This window comes from Parasteatoda tepidariorum, chromosome 1 (genome assembly GCF_043381705.1).
Source record: "Parasteatoda tepidariorum isolate YZ-2023 chromosome 1, CAS_Ptep_4.0, whole genome shotgun sequence".
Taxonomy (NCBI): domain Eukaryota; kingdom Metazoa; phylum Arthropoda; class Arachnida; order Araneae; family Theridiidae; genus Parasteatoda; species Parasteatoda tepidariorum.
In genome coordinates this window covers 65,166,717-65,182,311 of record NC_092204.1, presented here as the reverse complement: position 1 = coordinate 65,182,311, position 15,595 = coordinate 65,166,717, and the positions used below count along the sequence as shown (strand labels likewise).

Sequence of the window (15,595 nt, the reverse complement as noted above, 5' to 3'; positions counted from 1 at the left end):
CCAGGTTCCCAACCTAGTCATTTGTACTCAGACACGTTGTGTCACGATCTGCAGTTTAGTGAAGACTCATGGGTCACGCAAGGAAGTAAGTCTTTATTTTTCTCCTTGTTTTAACGAGCTTCTGTTTGACTTTCTCGGGATCCTTCAATAAAGTGCTACTTGAATTATGCTCTTGTTTTTATATCGGAACTTTTAAAAATAATCACTGTCTGCTTTTGAGAACGCTAAAATTTTATTGATTTAAATAAGAATCATTTGTCATAATTATAAAACTATTTTAGCTTATTAAAATTTTACTATTAAACTAGTTATATTATTTGTTAAACTAATTTGAATACTTCGTGCTTGTTTTTATTTTAAAAACTAGTCTGTAAATAATTCGTTAAAATCAAGCTTTGTAGCTATTAAAGAAAATGTTCGAATATGACACGAATTTACGTTATGTCACGATCATTACGTGATGTTGTTATGTGGCATGTTATGTCACGATCTGATGTTTAGCAAAGATTCATGGGTCTCATAAGGGCTTAAGTCCTCATTTTTCTCCTTATTTCAGTTTATCGGGATCCTTGACTAAAGTGCTACTTGAATTATGCTCTTGTTTTTGTCGGAGCTTTTAAAAATATTCCTTATCTACTTTGAGAATGCTAATTTTTATTTTTTTAAGTTCCGAATCATTTGTCACAATTATAAAACTATTTTAGCTTATTAAAATTTTACCATTAAACTAGTTGTATTATTTGTTAAACTAATTTGAATACTTCGTGCCTGTTTTTATTTTAAAAACTAGTCTGTAGTCTGTAAATAATTCGTTAAAATCAAGCTTTGTAGCTATTAAAGTAAATGTTCAAATATGACACGAATTTACGTTATGTCACAATCATTACGTGATGTTGTTATGTGGCACGTTATGTCACGATCTAACGTGCAAAGATTCATGGGTCTCACATTTTTCTCCAAATATCAGTTTATCGGGATCCTTCACTAAAGTGCTACTTGAATTATGCTCATGTTTTTGTCGGAGCCTTTTAAAATATTCCTTATCCACTTTGAGAATGCTAATTTTTATTTTTTAAATTCTGAGTAATTTTTCATAATTATAACACCATTTTAGCTTAGAATCTAAATGTTATTGTTAAGCTGTTATTTCATAAACTAATTTTTACATCATTAGATAGTTTACAATTTAATTTAAACGTTAATTAGTAAATAACTCATAATTTTTTTTTTTTTTTTTTTTTTTTTTTTGGTTTTTATAGTAATTATTCGAATGTGACAGGGATTCGCGTAGCTTAAATTACAGATCAATTTGATCCATTGAAGCAATTGCTTAGTGATCGTACATGTTTAGTGAAATTTAAAAATAGGTGAATTTCAAGTTGAAAAACATAAGTATTATGATCAGATGTGAGTATAGAAAACTATTTTATTCAACTAATTCTTTAAATAATGTGGCCTTCAAGGAAAAGTTATACTTTAAAAACGTTATCTTTTATTATTTCTATACATTCTAAACCTCATAAAATAAAACAACATGCTATTTCAAAAGAAAAACTAGTTCTATGATATAACGTGTTATTTCATAATTTTATATATGTTAATTCAGCTTGAAAATTCAGTTTTTATATTATAGTTGCTATAATTAGTTTATTTTTTGTTACAAACTAAATTTACCTATTATGTGTTTAGAAAAAGCAGAGAAAATGTTATGTGGGCCATATTTCTTGTATTCTTTATATAAAAAATAAAATTTAATCTTATTATTATTTAACTTAGATTTGATGCCTTATAGATTGAACCCTATTTTTCATAAAAATGTAATAATATTAAAAAATCCATGCATATCAATATGGCTCACTCATCATAAAAAATACATTCATATTAATATGGCTCAACATATCATAAAAAAATAATTTTAAAAAAATCCATGCATATCAATATGGCTCAACATATCATACAAAAATAATTTTTAAAAAATCCACACATATCAATATGGCTCACACATCATAAAAAATACATTTATATTAATATGGCTCAACATATCATACAAAAATAATTTTTAAAAAATCCATGCATATCAATATGGCTCAACACATCATAAAAAATACATTCATAAAGATAATAATAATAATCCATGCATATCAATATGGCTCAACATATCATAAAAAAATAATTTTGAAAAAATCCATGCATATCAATATGGCTCAACACATCATAAAAAAAGATAATAGTAATAAATCCATGCATATCAATATGGCTCAACATATCATTAAAAAATGATAATAAAAAATTCATTTATATCAATATATGGCTTAACATCTTAAGAAAGTAATGGCAATGATTTATTATTAAACGATATTTTTTTTCGCAGGATTAAAACCAACTCAAATGTTTCCTTGCCCTATTATGGGAGATTACACTGGAATCTTACCTGAAAATCCTGGATTTTGTGCAAAGGTGGCTTCAGATTGTAATAATCCCGACGTCATGTTCTACACAGTTAGTAGCTGCGAAAACAAATCCTTAATTTTTGAAGGTAAGTAAATTTGAGCTGTATTGCTTTCTATATTTTGTTATTTATGAAAATTAACAAACCTATAAGAGTAAAAATTATATTTGTAAGGCAATTTTTGTCTCTTAATTATGAGTTATTAGATTTATAAAGAAAAATAGCTGCTTATTAGACTAGCTACTCTCTAAAAAATGCATACTCAAAATTCACAAAAGTGTCTTTGTTTTCGATCTAACAGTTAGCTAAACAATGCGCCAAGCGAGTATTTCGTGAAATTGAGGAAATTGCTACTTTCATTTAAAGAATGCGACTTTCGTCAAAAACAATAGGCATAATTCCCCTGATGAACAAATACGACATAAAATAAACACAAATTAAAATCTTAGGTAAACTCTAAGATAGTTCAACAACAAAATAGTTTCCTCAACAAAAAAAAAGTGATTTTGTGATATGACTAGAAGAAAACTACGAACCTCAGGGATGGCACAATCGTAAGAAAAAATGAGAGTTACATTTCTGAAAGGAAGTAGTATAACTCTAATTATTTTTTTTATTTTTTTTTTAATCTCTTTGAAATAGTTTTCTTTTCTTGGAAAAAACAATTGAATAAGAAAATTAAAAAGGAATAAGGAATTTAAAAAAAATTAGTATGGAATTAAAAAGGAATATCCCTCAAATTTTTCTAACCTTGCTTACATTTTTAACTATTACTTTTAAACTTAAGTCGCTTGAAAACTTTAAATCTAATGATTTACTGTTGCCATTTTCTTATATAAAATTCTGAATGGGGGAGGGGATATCTCACAAAAGAGAGATTGCAATGTTGCAAATCAACATTCTTCATTCCACAAATTACGAGACTTCTGGAACGTCAATCGAAACACTTGACGTACTTCTGAAACTCATTACAAGTTAATAATTGTTCTTCGGAACTATTCGACGTTCAAATAAACGGATAAAAAGTTCTCTCTCAATTTTTTTTATTTTTTATTTTATCCATCTTCCATTTACAACACTTGGATGCGCAAGCTCTATGTGAAACACTTCTTTTTTTTCTTTTTGCACTTCTTTTCATGTTTTTGCACTTGTTCTTTCTCCGCTACCGTTCATTTTCTGCGGAGGGGCGTAAGTTCAAGGCACTAATTGTCCACCCATGTGTAACAAGTCGTAATTGAACTGTCTACTGCACAGTTTTGTCGAAAAAAAGAACTTTTCACTGTTATTCAGCAAGACTAATTAGTTTTATACAAAAAATGGTTTGCATGAAATGCTACAAAAAATTTTAGACGTTTTTTCTTTTTCCAGAAGTATTTTTCTTTCGCTACATTTCAATCAAAGGGCAATCTATTGTTCAAATTTGATATTGTTCTCCATATTTCGAAACTTACACAATGCTTTCATCCAAAAATTATTTTATGCGGTGCTTTCATTCTCTGCACTAGTTTTTATTTTTATTGTTAAATAATATTATATAGAGAAGTAGCTATTTAAATTGTGCTTATTTCAATTTTTTCTTGTTTAATCGAAAATAATATTCACTTTGTTTCAGTTGTTTTTCTTTCTTCTTTCGTTGTTTCAATGAATTTAATCTGATTGGTTTTATTATATTACAAATCTATATTATAAAAAGTTCTGTTTTTTATATTAGCATCAGCGTTGCCACTCGATAGGGAGAGCAGGGAAAACCTGGAAAATACAGGGAATTTAAAAATCACCTAAAATAACAGGGAAAATGCAGGGAATTTTGTTTCTTATTTTTGCCTTTTAAAAAATGGTGTCCACTCAAAGCGTAATCTATGGGATATTTAACCGTGATATTTCAGCTATACTAACCTATTTCATTTACAATAGCATTATTTAAGTATGTTCAGCTGTTTTTTCCAGCAATTAAAACTAATAAATATAGTTAGCCCAATATAGCTCACACAAGAGCACAGTAATTATTGTTTCCTCGTAATATATTGTGTATAATGTGTACAGGGAAAACACGGGGAATTTTTTTTCTTCCAAATTTGAATAGCAACCCTGAGCATTCTTGTAATTTGACTTTTAAAAATAGTAGCGTATTGGAGAATAGCATAACGCAGTAATAGCACAATCTCTTGTTTTAAATCAGTAATTTTGTCTTCTCAATTTTTAGTAGTGAGTAATTCTCTACTTTTCTAAAATTTTATGAAGCTCTTTTTCTTTTTTTTCCTGTATCACAAAATTATAAACCATAAAAATATGGAATTGTCTCAGTTCGAATTAGCAATTATCTAGGTAATACCGGACTTGTAAATTTTGATAAAAAGAAATATGGAAAATTTTAATTTATAATATAGATTAACAGTTTATTTAGAACCGAGATTATGGAATAGTTCTCTCGCCTCTCAGTTAAATGACCCAACTTCGAATCCCAGCAGATACGAATTCTGCTTTCGGTTTGCACAACCCACAGTGTTGATGTATAATATCCTCAGTGGTAGACGGATCATATCTAAGAATTTCCTTACCGTCGGGCTAACCACGGAAGGTTTTCGTGTTATGCAAATGCGTGTTAGTTCTATCAAAAAGTATTCCAGGCTTGTCGCAATGCTAGATCCAAAAGCCCCCTTGTCGTCAAGATTGGGTTCAGAATTACAAGGCTACTGATTCCAAAAGCGATTCCATGAAGGTCTAAACGTTCTATCATGAAGTTTCTTATATTTATGGATGAAATTGTTATTTTTCATAAACGCGTCTAAAATTACTTTTTGAGTTTTCTATTGCGTAAGTCATATTGCTTTGTAAGCGCATCTAAAACTGCTTTTGGACGATTGAAGATTAATCATGACTTTTAATAGATAATAATAATGATATCTAAAAAAGAATAAAGGTAATCACACGTATAATAACAAAGAAAAACAGTCAAATACTGCAAAGAAAATGAAGCTATTCTTTGAATATGCTGAAGAAACAGGAGCCTTAAAGATTAGCCTCTGGGGGTGTTTTCTATTTCCAGCAATTTTATCCCTACAATAATGCCGATACGTGCAGGGCGATCAGCATAATAATTTGTCACCTGACAGGCCTCAAGCTATTTCATTTACCGTTCGGAATTCGCCATTTTTAAAGAACGTATTGAATATTCGTTTTCTTCGCATGAATGAACACGAGGCTATTATCTAAAGAGAACTTCAATTTCCTAGAGTCATCAAAAGAGACTATTAAGATTGACATTTATAAACAGTTTTATGGTAGGTACAAAGAAATTTGTATTATTTAACTACTTTAGTACCGGATTTCTTTCTTGATAGAAAAGAAGAAAAAAAACTAAAGACTGATACGAAGTTAGATCTAAATACTAAGAATGAATTAGATCATGGTAAAATCGATCACCTAAAAATTTCTTTATGTAAAAATCACCAGATTAATGAGGCAGTATTTTCACCGTTTGTAAAATATGTGCTAGACGTTTTATGAGCAAATGTTTCCGGAACTGCCGTTTTTCAAAACCACTCTATTCCGTCTCAAAGTAAAACGTGTTTTAAAGTTTAGGCCTTTATCATCAATGATTCGAAAAGTTTTGATTCACTTTGTTCTTTCTTCCACGCATGAATATTAACTTGCGATCCCTAATCTGTTTATTCTATTGGCTTCATTTTTAGCAAAGATTTTAAAAACTATACTCAGAGAGCGGGGATTATGGGACACCCTGTATATTCCTGAATAATAATAACTACACAAACAATAGTAGGAGCTACAAAAACAATAATGGTAACCTCATGTGCAATAGCAAAGAAAAACATTAAGGAAGTGGAGCAAATTTTTTGAAGATGGTAAAGAAACAGGAGCTTAAAAGATTACAAATAGATATGCTTTCTTTTCTGAATTATTTAATCTCCGGCAATAATGCCGATGCTTGCAGGGCAATCATTTTAATAATCATCAAGCCTGTGGTTCGGCTGCCTACGTTTTACTTGATGATTCTAGCAAATTTGTGAGACATAAATATATTACAGACATCCATGTGAATAATGTCTAGAACACTTTTATTATAAGTTATGCAAGGTCATTTTTAAAGTTTATACTAAAATGTTATTTTCACGACCATTCCTTCTTTTTTAAAGTTTAATTATATTTTTTTAACCCTTTCAGAACGAGAATATCGTTGTTTGGGAAGTTGGCGAGACACTAATGGAGTAACATTCACCTATACTCAAAGACGAGAGATGGAAGGATTTCAATGTTTTGTAAGTTCTTTATGATGATCAGATTTACTTCATAAGACTGTATTAATTTAAAACTTGGTTTTCTAAACAAATTATTACTGTAATTAAATTCGAAATTATGATGGTATTTCTAAATTAAGACTGACACTGGAATATTGATATTGACTTTTATAGATAAAAATATTAATGCTCACAGGATTGGATATAATATAAAAACCAACACCCTACTTACTACTCATAACTGTACTCCGAAATTATAGTTATAAGTAAAATGACGAGCAAAATGAAGACGATTCTTAAAATTTATAAGTTATTGAAATTCAGACAATTTGTAAATAATGATAGTTTTTTTTTTAACTACTAGCAAGAAAGATATTATGAAATGTTGAAATTTTAGAGAAAGCTCCGGTAATCGTAGCGGCAGTGATATATCGCCGTGTGCTTGTATTTCTTTGTCACAATCTATTCGGAAAACAAGTCTAGTCACAAAAGCCATCGTTTAGCTTTGCGTAAAATTTCGGTTAGAGTTTTCTGATCTGCCAATCATTCCACAAAAAAGATTTTATTTCAAGTCTTAAATTATTCAATTATATTTATGGACAACAAAACTTGTCTGCAGAACTTCCTATACTGTTTTTTGCAAGTTTTTCAAAATCCATGTTCCTGAGTAGTAACGGGGGTTGGACTACACCTTAAGACCTGGAGTGACATTATATATATATATATATATATATATATATATATATATATATCTATATATATATATATATATATATATATATATATATATATATATATATATATATATATATATATATATANCATATATATATATATATATATATATATATAGGAATAAATTTTTATAATTTCTAAATGTGCAGATGTTATTTTAAAATATTTGAAATCTAACACATTCCATAAAATTAGGTGAATTGAATCCCAAATTTTAGCTACAAACTAAACTTTCTAACTTTTCATTAAACGACAACAAATATTGACTACAGTAGTGGTCACCAAACTTATAAAGCTACCGCACCATTTTTAAACCTACTGTAGGCTACTTGCTCTGCTTTAAAAAAAGATCTTACACTTAGTTTATCAGCTTAGTGGTAGGGATGGAGGTTAGCCAACCGAAGCGATAAAGCAAGTTACTTGTGGCTCACGATCGATGGTTTGACTGAACTGGACTAAAGACCTATTCAGTCCGAATAGGATAAGTCAAAAGTTACCATTCCTTATCGTACCATGTCATGTGAAATTATGAGAGTTAACTTTTCATTTGTTCTTTAATTATACCTGCTATGAAAGTTTGGCACGTGTAAAATTGTGTCTTTTCCCGTTTTTAGTTGCTTAAGATTATCAATCGTGTCCATGCTCATGTTTAAATTAAAACTCCATATCGCCTAAAGTCTCATGTTTTCTTCATATTAAAAATTACTTTTGTTTCAGCAGTATTATATGCATATATTTTATTTTTATTTTATAACCGTCGTTGAACAGCCGACCCAATTTTGGGTTTAAGACTACTAATGTTCAACTATATGCATATATTGAACTGTCCATACAAATTAAGAACCCTGAGCCTGTGTTTTAAATACCCTTCCATAAATTAGTCTCTGATTGTATATTTAATGTACATATTTCTTTTGTGACATAAATCACTTATTTATAATTTTTTCTACAGTCTGGTAAAGTCTTGCAAAGTGGTAAAGAAGCATACATTAAAGAAGCAGGACTGAGTTGTATACGGGGAGAAGATCCACTTATATATGGAATGAAGATAACAAAACATGGTACGTTATTTAAGTAGTTATGTTAGAAACTATTAAATCGTGCAGCAAGTAAAAATAATTCATCTTCTTTTGAGATCCGCATTTCCTTAGTGTTTCTAAAATCATATTCATCATAGAAGGAGGGGGGAAAAAGTGGAGCTCAATAAAGTCTTTATGTCATTTCATTTTGTAAATAAGCAGGAATGTAAAAATATTTAATTAAAATTCCATTAACCATAAAATTGCCTTAATTATAACCATTTAATTAAAATTCAGAATTTTTTTTTTTTAAAAAAAGAGGGTTAACTGACTTTATATGCATGAAAATTGACATATTTTAAAAGTTTTCATTTTAAAATGAAAAATCACTCCCATATCACGTTTTCAAAAATTTGACTAGTTTTAAGATAGAGGGTCTGTTTTTTTTTGTATTTAAACTACAATAACCCGAGTAATATTTCGAATTCAATAGCATTGTATTCTACGATAATGACATTAAAAAAAACTTAAATCGGATAACATCTTCCAATCGCACATTTCTTTTTTGAAAATTGATGACTTCCAAGTTTTTCATTCCTATAATAAATCGAAAAATTACTGCAGCAATATTTTGTTTCTGAAACCATCTTTGTAAATTTACATGCATTGAATGAGTTGTGTTGTTCACTGATAAGTAAAATAAATGAGACCATACGGATCTAGAATATAATAATGATAATATGTGCATTTTTTTAACTTTAATAACATATTAATTTTTAGGAACATTTAAGGTCAAAAAATAATAATCCGATTTTAAAAACATTTTTCTTAAAACTTTTTTCATTTATTCATTTTTTAAGTGTCTATTTTCAAGTGATTGCATGTCAAAATATTGTTAGTGTCATTAGTTTTTTCTTAATTATAAACTTAAATACTTTTGGAGGTGATAAAATTTCGTAAACTTAAAATATACAGTGCACAAAATAAAAACGGACCACCCTGAATAACTTTTGATCTAATGATCAGATCTTCGTGTTCTCGGACTCAATCACAATGGTTTTAAGGGGTAGCCTCAAATTTTCTAATTAATTAGTGCCGACGATGTTTTAAGTTACAAAATTAGACACAAAAGCGTACTTTCTCTGAATAAACATACCGTTTTTTTTCCACGAAATCATATTTTTGACCGTCAAAATATGGAGACAGCTGCAGTTTGGGAAATATGGTACCCATAGTTCAGTCAGGACAGCTATCTAAAGTTTGGACCCTTTAATGTTAATTTTTCTTTTTGCGTATTTCACCATATCTCGAAAACTTTTTAAGCAAAAGCGAAATTTAAAATCTTTGAATACAATTAAAAATTTATTTATTTAAGATAATTCCAAGCAAAAGAGAACTTTTAGAAAATATTTATTATTATTTTTTTATTATTTTCTTTCATAATAGTTGTAAAACTTTTGAATTGCCAGGTATACAATTTTTTACTTGACGAAATGCAAAATTTGAGCGAAATCGATCAAAATGAGAAATCGAATTTTTAATATACAAATTTTTTAAAAGTTGATTTCTGAGTGCCTATTCTTCTATATTGTCCTGTAGAATAACATTCTTTAAAATGATTTGAAAAATTTCTATTTTTTAATCGAAGTGCATTAGCACTCACACCTCTTGCATATTATAGTAAACTAATAATGAATAAATTAATAATAGTGGGCATCTTACCTTAATATTCTCATGAATACTGAATTTCAAAGAACAATCAAGTAACTATTTTAGCTGTTTTTGTGCAAATAATTATGAAGTGTCACTTTCTATTGATATCTTATGTTTTACTAAGCATTAAGATTATCTGAGTATTTTATTTCAAACTGGCATGTCGTAGTAAAAATTCTTTTTTATTTTTAGCATCTTGTCCAGATGTTGGCCTTTCTGTTTCTCATGGTCCAAGATATCCAACCAGTCCTCCCGAAGACTTGGATGAGACTTTCTATAGTCCTGTACCAAATGATCCATACTGGTATCCGAACGAAAGAGATGCAGTCGACGGAAAAACAAGAAAATCCCCTACACGTTCTACAAAAGAAGAAGAACAACATATAAATGCCGCTGTCTTGCCAACTTATCATGCCTCGTGGATTTTTGTGTATACTTTTAGTACATACTGCTTCTTCTGGATTCATCAGTATGTATATTTTCCTTAGAAAATCAGGCAATAAGGATTATGTGTACAAATATCTCAATTCTAGTGAAGTCTTGCTCGATGAATCCAGTGATTTTGTAGATTCGAAGCAAAAACAGATTGCCTTTTAATGTATATAGTATCGGGAGATGCCGGAAATCACCTGATGGAGCTTAACTAAATTGGAAATCCGACTAATTGCAACTGTATGCTTTTGGGCTTTAATCATTGTCCAAAAACGGTGAATGTACTTTGAACTTGACTATTTAATGATGAATGATACTAGAGCCTATAGAGTTTTCAGGTGAAAATGGAGACTCCGTTGATCTTTGGGGTTTACCAGAGTTCCTGAAAGGGCGAAAAAGAATTCTTTGATAATTAAAATTTTATGTTTAAAATTATTAGTTCATCGATACTATTCAGCTGTTAAGATATCAATGAAACATCTAATGAACAACAAGGATGCTTTGTTAATTAGTATTGGACATTTTCGGTCTGATAAAGTTATGAGAGTACTATGAAAAGAGTAATTAATGAGATAAAGGAATGTTAAAGTGAAAATTTATTTGAATAGTGTAACTTGCTATTGCTATTTCACACCATTGGATAAACCCCCAAAAAACTGAAACTGGTGGTAAAAAAAATGAATAAGTCAGATAATCCTTTCCTTTCTTTATTATAATTGTGAACAGTTGTTGACAAAAGATCAATTGGCAAGTAAATTGATTTTTATCATAAACGGAAGTTTTTCCGCCATTTAAAATATTATATGGTATTTGTGACATGATTATCATATAGTATTATCCGAATTGTTAGTTTTAGTTTTATTCATTTAATGTCTCTTCCTAGTCTATAGTACATACTTCAGTTTATGGTCTAGGTTTATGATAAACGTGAAAAAATTAAGTTTTCCAGACACTGAAAGATTAATTTCAAAAAACTTTTATGTATGTAGAAAATTTTTTTTTTCAAAAATATTTGCTGACATATGTTTGGAAAGATTTGTTAGTCCCTGCAAAAAGCAGACCGTGAGTCGTATATCAAGGCATATATCAGGCGTATGTAAAGAGGGTAAACAGTGGAATCTTGCATGTTTCTATGCAATTGTATATTAAAAAAGTTAGAGTTTTTTGATGAGCTTTGTGATCTACTTATAAAAATATTTCTGGAATTCTTTTGATCGACTATGACTGACAGTAAAAAGGGGAAACATTTGCTCAGACTCTTTTTATTGTGCAGTTTACAACTTAGTATCAACTATGAACGTTGAATTAAATGTATATTTTTTTTTGTTTGTTTTTTACAACACATAAGGAATGGGAGTTCCTACATAATTAGTTTTCTATGTTAATAATAATTCTCAATGGACAACTAAAATGGAATTCCAAGCAAAGGGAGGTTCCTGGGAAATTCCATTTTACAGGTTGATTCAACAACCAATCAAAGATATACCAGTTCCTATGCAACTAGTGCTATGTATAAATTTTTTGTAATTATTTATAATATAGTTAAAATTTGTACAGAAAAAATGTTGGTTTTGTAATATTTTGTTGAAGATTATGCTTTCATATTGTATGTTTGAGTCAATAAATGATGTAATTCTATCGTTTATGAATGAGTTTTTTTAATTATGATTAACAATAAATTTTTTAATTAAACAATTAATCAAAGCTTAAAACTAAAAACTATATAATATACACCGCAGAGTCATTACAATATGACCACCCTCCATCTATAACAATGCGCTCGCCCAGGTTTTCATGGTTTCTCGCCCAGGAACAATGTTTTCATGGGGCACATTAGGACCCATAATCCTCATAGAACAATCCCTGACGTCTGTAAGCTACTTGAACATAGTTGCAGACCAGGTTCACACATTCATAGCAACAGTTTTTTCTGCGGGGGATGATGTTTACCAACAGGATAATGCGCTATGTCATAAGGGTCGAATCATCATGGATTGATTCGAGGAACATTCCAGTGACTTTCAAGTCATGTCTTGGCCCCTAAATTCACCTGACCTTAATCTAATAGAGCATTTGTGGTCCTACTTGGAAAATCAAATTCGTGCTGCCACGCTACCCCCTCGCAATATGAGGGAATTGCAGGACCAATTGGTGAGCGCTTGGTACCAGATACCTCAGACTACCTATCAGCACCTTGTGGAATCAGTGCCACGGCGGGTGCTAGCAGTTTTGAGGGTTAAAGGTGGTCCTACATGTTATTAGCAGGGTGGTCATAATGTAATGGCTCTTCGGTGTATATATCCATAGATAAGGGGAGTTCGGGGTAATACCGGGTAACTAAGATTCAAAGGCCTATAAAGTATTTCACCTATTGACTGTCTGATGCAATCCAGGTATTTATTGTTTAGTTATATACTATAATGTATCACTTTTCTAAAGTCATAGATATGCTACTTTTTTTTTATAAAGGATTTTTTTTCTAGACAAACAGCCGGCTTTACCCCACTACATGTTAGCTCTATCAGAAATATATAGGTAAACGAAATTCAATTTCCGTTTACCTACATAAATAATTAAAAAATAAAAGAAAGTGAGTTCAAATAAACCTGGAACTTCATGATTTATTCTAGGTTTGCCTGAACTCACTTTTCTTTTAATTTTAAATTATCAATTGACGTGAATACAATTTACCAAGAAAATTTTTTTCCGTGGTTTAGTGTCCTCCTAAGTCTGTATCACATTTATTCTTTAAAACCATAGGAGTGAGTGAAGTTTTAAATCGTAAACGGAAACGTTTAAAAAAATTTCTTTTTGAAAAACCGGAACTTGGAAAACACGTTTCAATGGTTGATGTAAGTACTAAAAATTATGGCCTATCTGCATGTACTAAGTACGACACTATTGCTATATAGATGATATGTGTCATGCGACAAATCATCCATATAACAGCATTAACACTTATTATAGTTTTATAGTAAAACTTAAGGAAAATTTCCTTAGAGATCCATAAATAAGTTTAAATTTTCGAAATTAAAACTTATTTACGAATCTGAAATATTAGTTTTGACGCATTAAAAACACATTAATTTTGACACATTAAATTTGCTATATTGAAGAATTTTTTATAAAGTTCAACTCTAAATTTGCTTTTTTTTGCTTAATTTAACTATTAAAAACATTAAAGAATAACAATGATTAACACAAATTAACTTTTTCAAAAAACAAAAAAAAACACGTTGTATTCTTTTAAATCAATTTTTAAATTTTTTTTTTATTTTTGGATACAGAGATGGAGGGATTCAGAACAATTCTAATTTGCAATTTTCATAATGAATTTTTGACTGTATTGCTTCAATTAGTGCGATAAATTAGCAGAAACGTAACATTTGTCCTTTTTTCATTTCATGAATAAGAACTGAAATGAACGTTAATTTCCTTTAAACTTTTTGCATTCATTTGTCTTACTAAAATTTGCCTTTATTTTAAGTATATATTAAGCTACAAAATTTGTATTTGTGCACTTACCAGAACAGGACTGGAAGATCTGAACTTACAAAGATCTCCAATTGCTCATTTTTAGTTTGTGGCAAAGGGGAGAATGGAAATATAGTTAATTTACATTTAACGTTTTATAGACTTTTTTTTAACAAAAATATCTCTATGAAATTGTTAAAGATAAATCATTGACTATTTCGAAAGTTAGGCGTCTTAGCAAAGGATTTGCCCACCTTATAAAAATTTTATTTAATATTTTATGACTTAACATGCATACCAATGTTAAATTTTTTATAATTTATTGAGTGCCGAGTGTGTTGCATATGAGAAAATTGCATCATTGCACTGCATTTTACAGAGTTATCTCTCGGAGTTTTCTACGAAAAGTTTGCTACAGACTGAATATATACTATGCATAAAATAATGTTCCTCTAATTTCAAAACACTTTCTCAATTTCAAACACTTAATTTAATTTCAAAATGGAAAAAAAAAACTGCATAAATATTTGGATTTTTTTCCTTCTTTGCATAAATATTTGGATTTTTCTTCATCAAAAGAAGAAAGAAATTGGACGGTACACATCTGTTCTTAATCATCGACCGTAAGTCGCTATGCATAAGTTGGTTATCTCAATTTCTACTAACGAGAATAATGAATCAACTTGCTTCATTTTTCACAATAAAACTTAACAATACAATTAAATATTTTGTTCTGTAAAAAATAACTTTTAATTATGCTTGAAAATATGACTTTTAATCATTGTTATTGAATTGAAATTTATTTCAAAAGTTAAAAATAAAAATTTAGTAATTTAAATTTTCTTATAAAAATATTTTTTGAAAAATTTAAATTTCATATTAAAAATTTTTAAACATTTACTTGTGCAATAAATTTATTATTCACCATTTAGGTAACTAGAATAATATTGAATAATTTAATGTTTTTTTTTTCCTTTCGATTTTGTTATTGCTGGTTCTTTGAGAGAGAAAACTAAATAGGAAGCTTTTCTCCTTCCTTTTTATTTTGTTTTAAAATCAAAATAAATAAATAAACAAATAACTGAAATTATTTACGAGCTCGCAATTTTTTTTAATTCATAATCAAAATTTTATTCCTTAATACTTAATGATAGAATGTGATTTTTTCTCTTGCAATCCATGAAACTTAAAAAAGTCTTTGAAAAGTTAAAAATAAAAATTAAGTAATTGAGATTTATTCATAAATAATTTTTGAAAAATTGAAATTTCATTATAAAATATATTAAACATTTACTTATATAATAATTTCAATTATTCACTATTTAGATAACAAAAATAGTGAATAATTTAACCCCCCCTTTCTTTTTCTTCAATTTTGTTAAATAGAAATCTTTTTTCTTTCCTTTTTATTCTTGTTTAAAACTAAAATAAATAAGTAAATAAAATTATTTAGGAGCGGATTATTTCTTTTATTTTTACTTTATTCAAAATTTTATTACTTTAATAGACTTAATAAT

General features: G+C 28.8%; 1 protein-coding gene across 2 annotated transcripts in view; it reads left to right on the top strand.

The window, feature by feature from the left end:
* The window catches only part of LOC107436691 (uncharacterized), a 60,862-nt gene extending 48,615 nt beyond the window's left edge, over window positions 1-12,247 (top strand). For both annotated transcript variants that reach the window (XM_016048491.4, XM_071181513.1), the window contains exons 10-14: window positions 5-85; window positions 2,372-2,536; window positions 6,632-6,726; window positions 8,393-8,501; window positions 10,365-12,247. In XM_016048491.4, the coding sequence (XP_015903977.1) occupies window positions 5-85; window positions 2,372-2,536; window positions 6,632-6,726; window positions 8,393-8,501; window positions 10,365-10,660 (746 nt within the window). In that variant the 3' untranslated portion in view covers window positions 10,661-12,247. The remainder of the gene's footprint in view (window positions 1-4; window positions 86-2,371; window positions 2,537-6,631; window positions 6,727-8,392; window positions 8,502-10,364) is intronic.
* The last annotated feature ends 3,348 nt before the right edge of the window (window positions 12,248-15,595 follow it).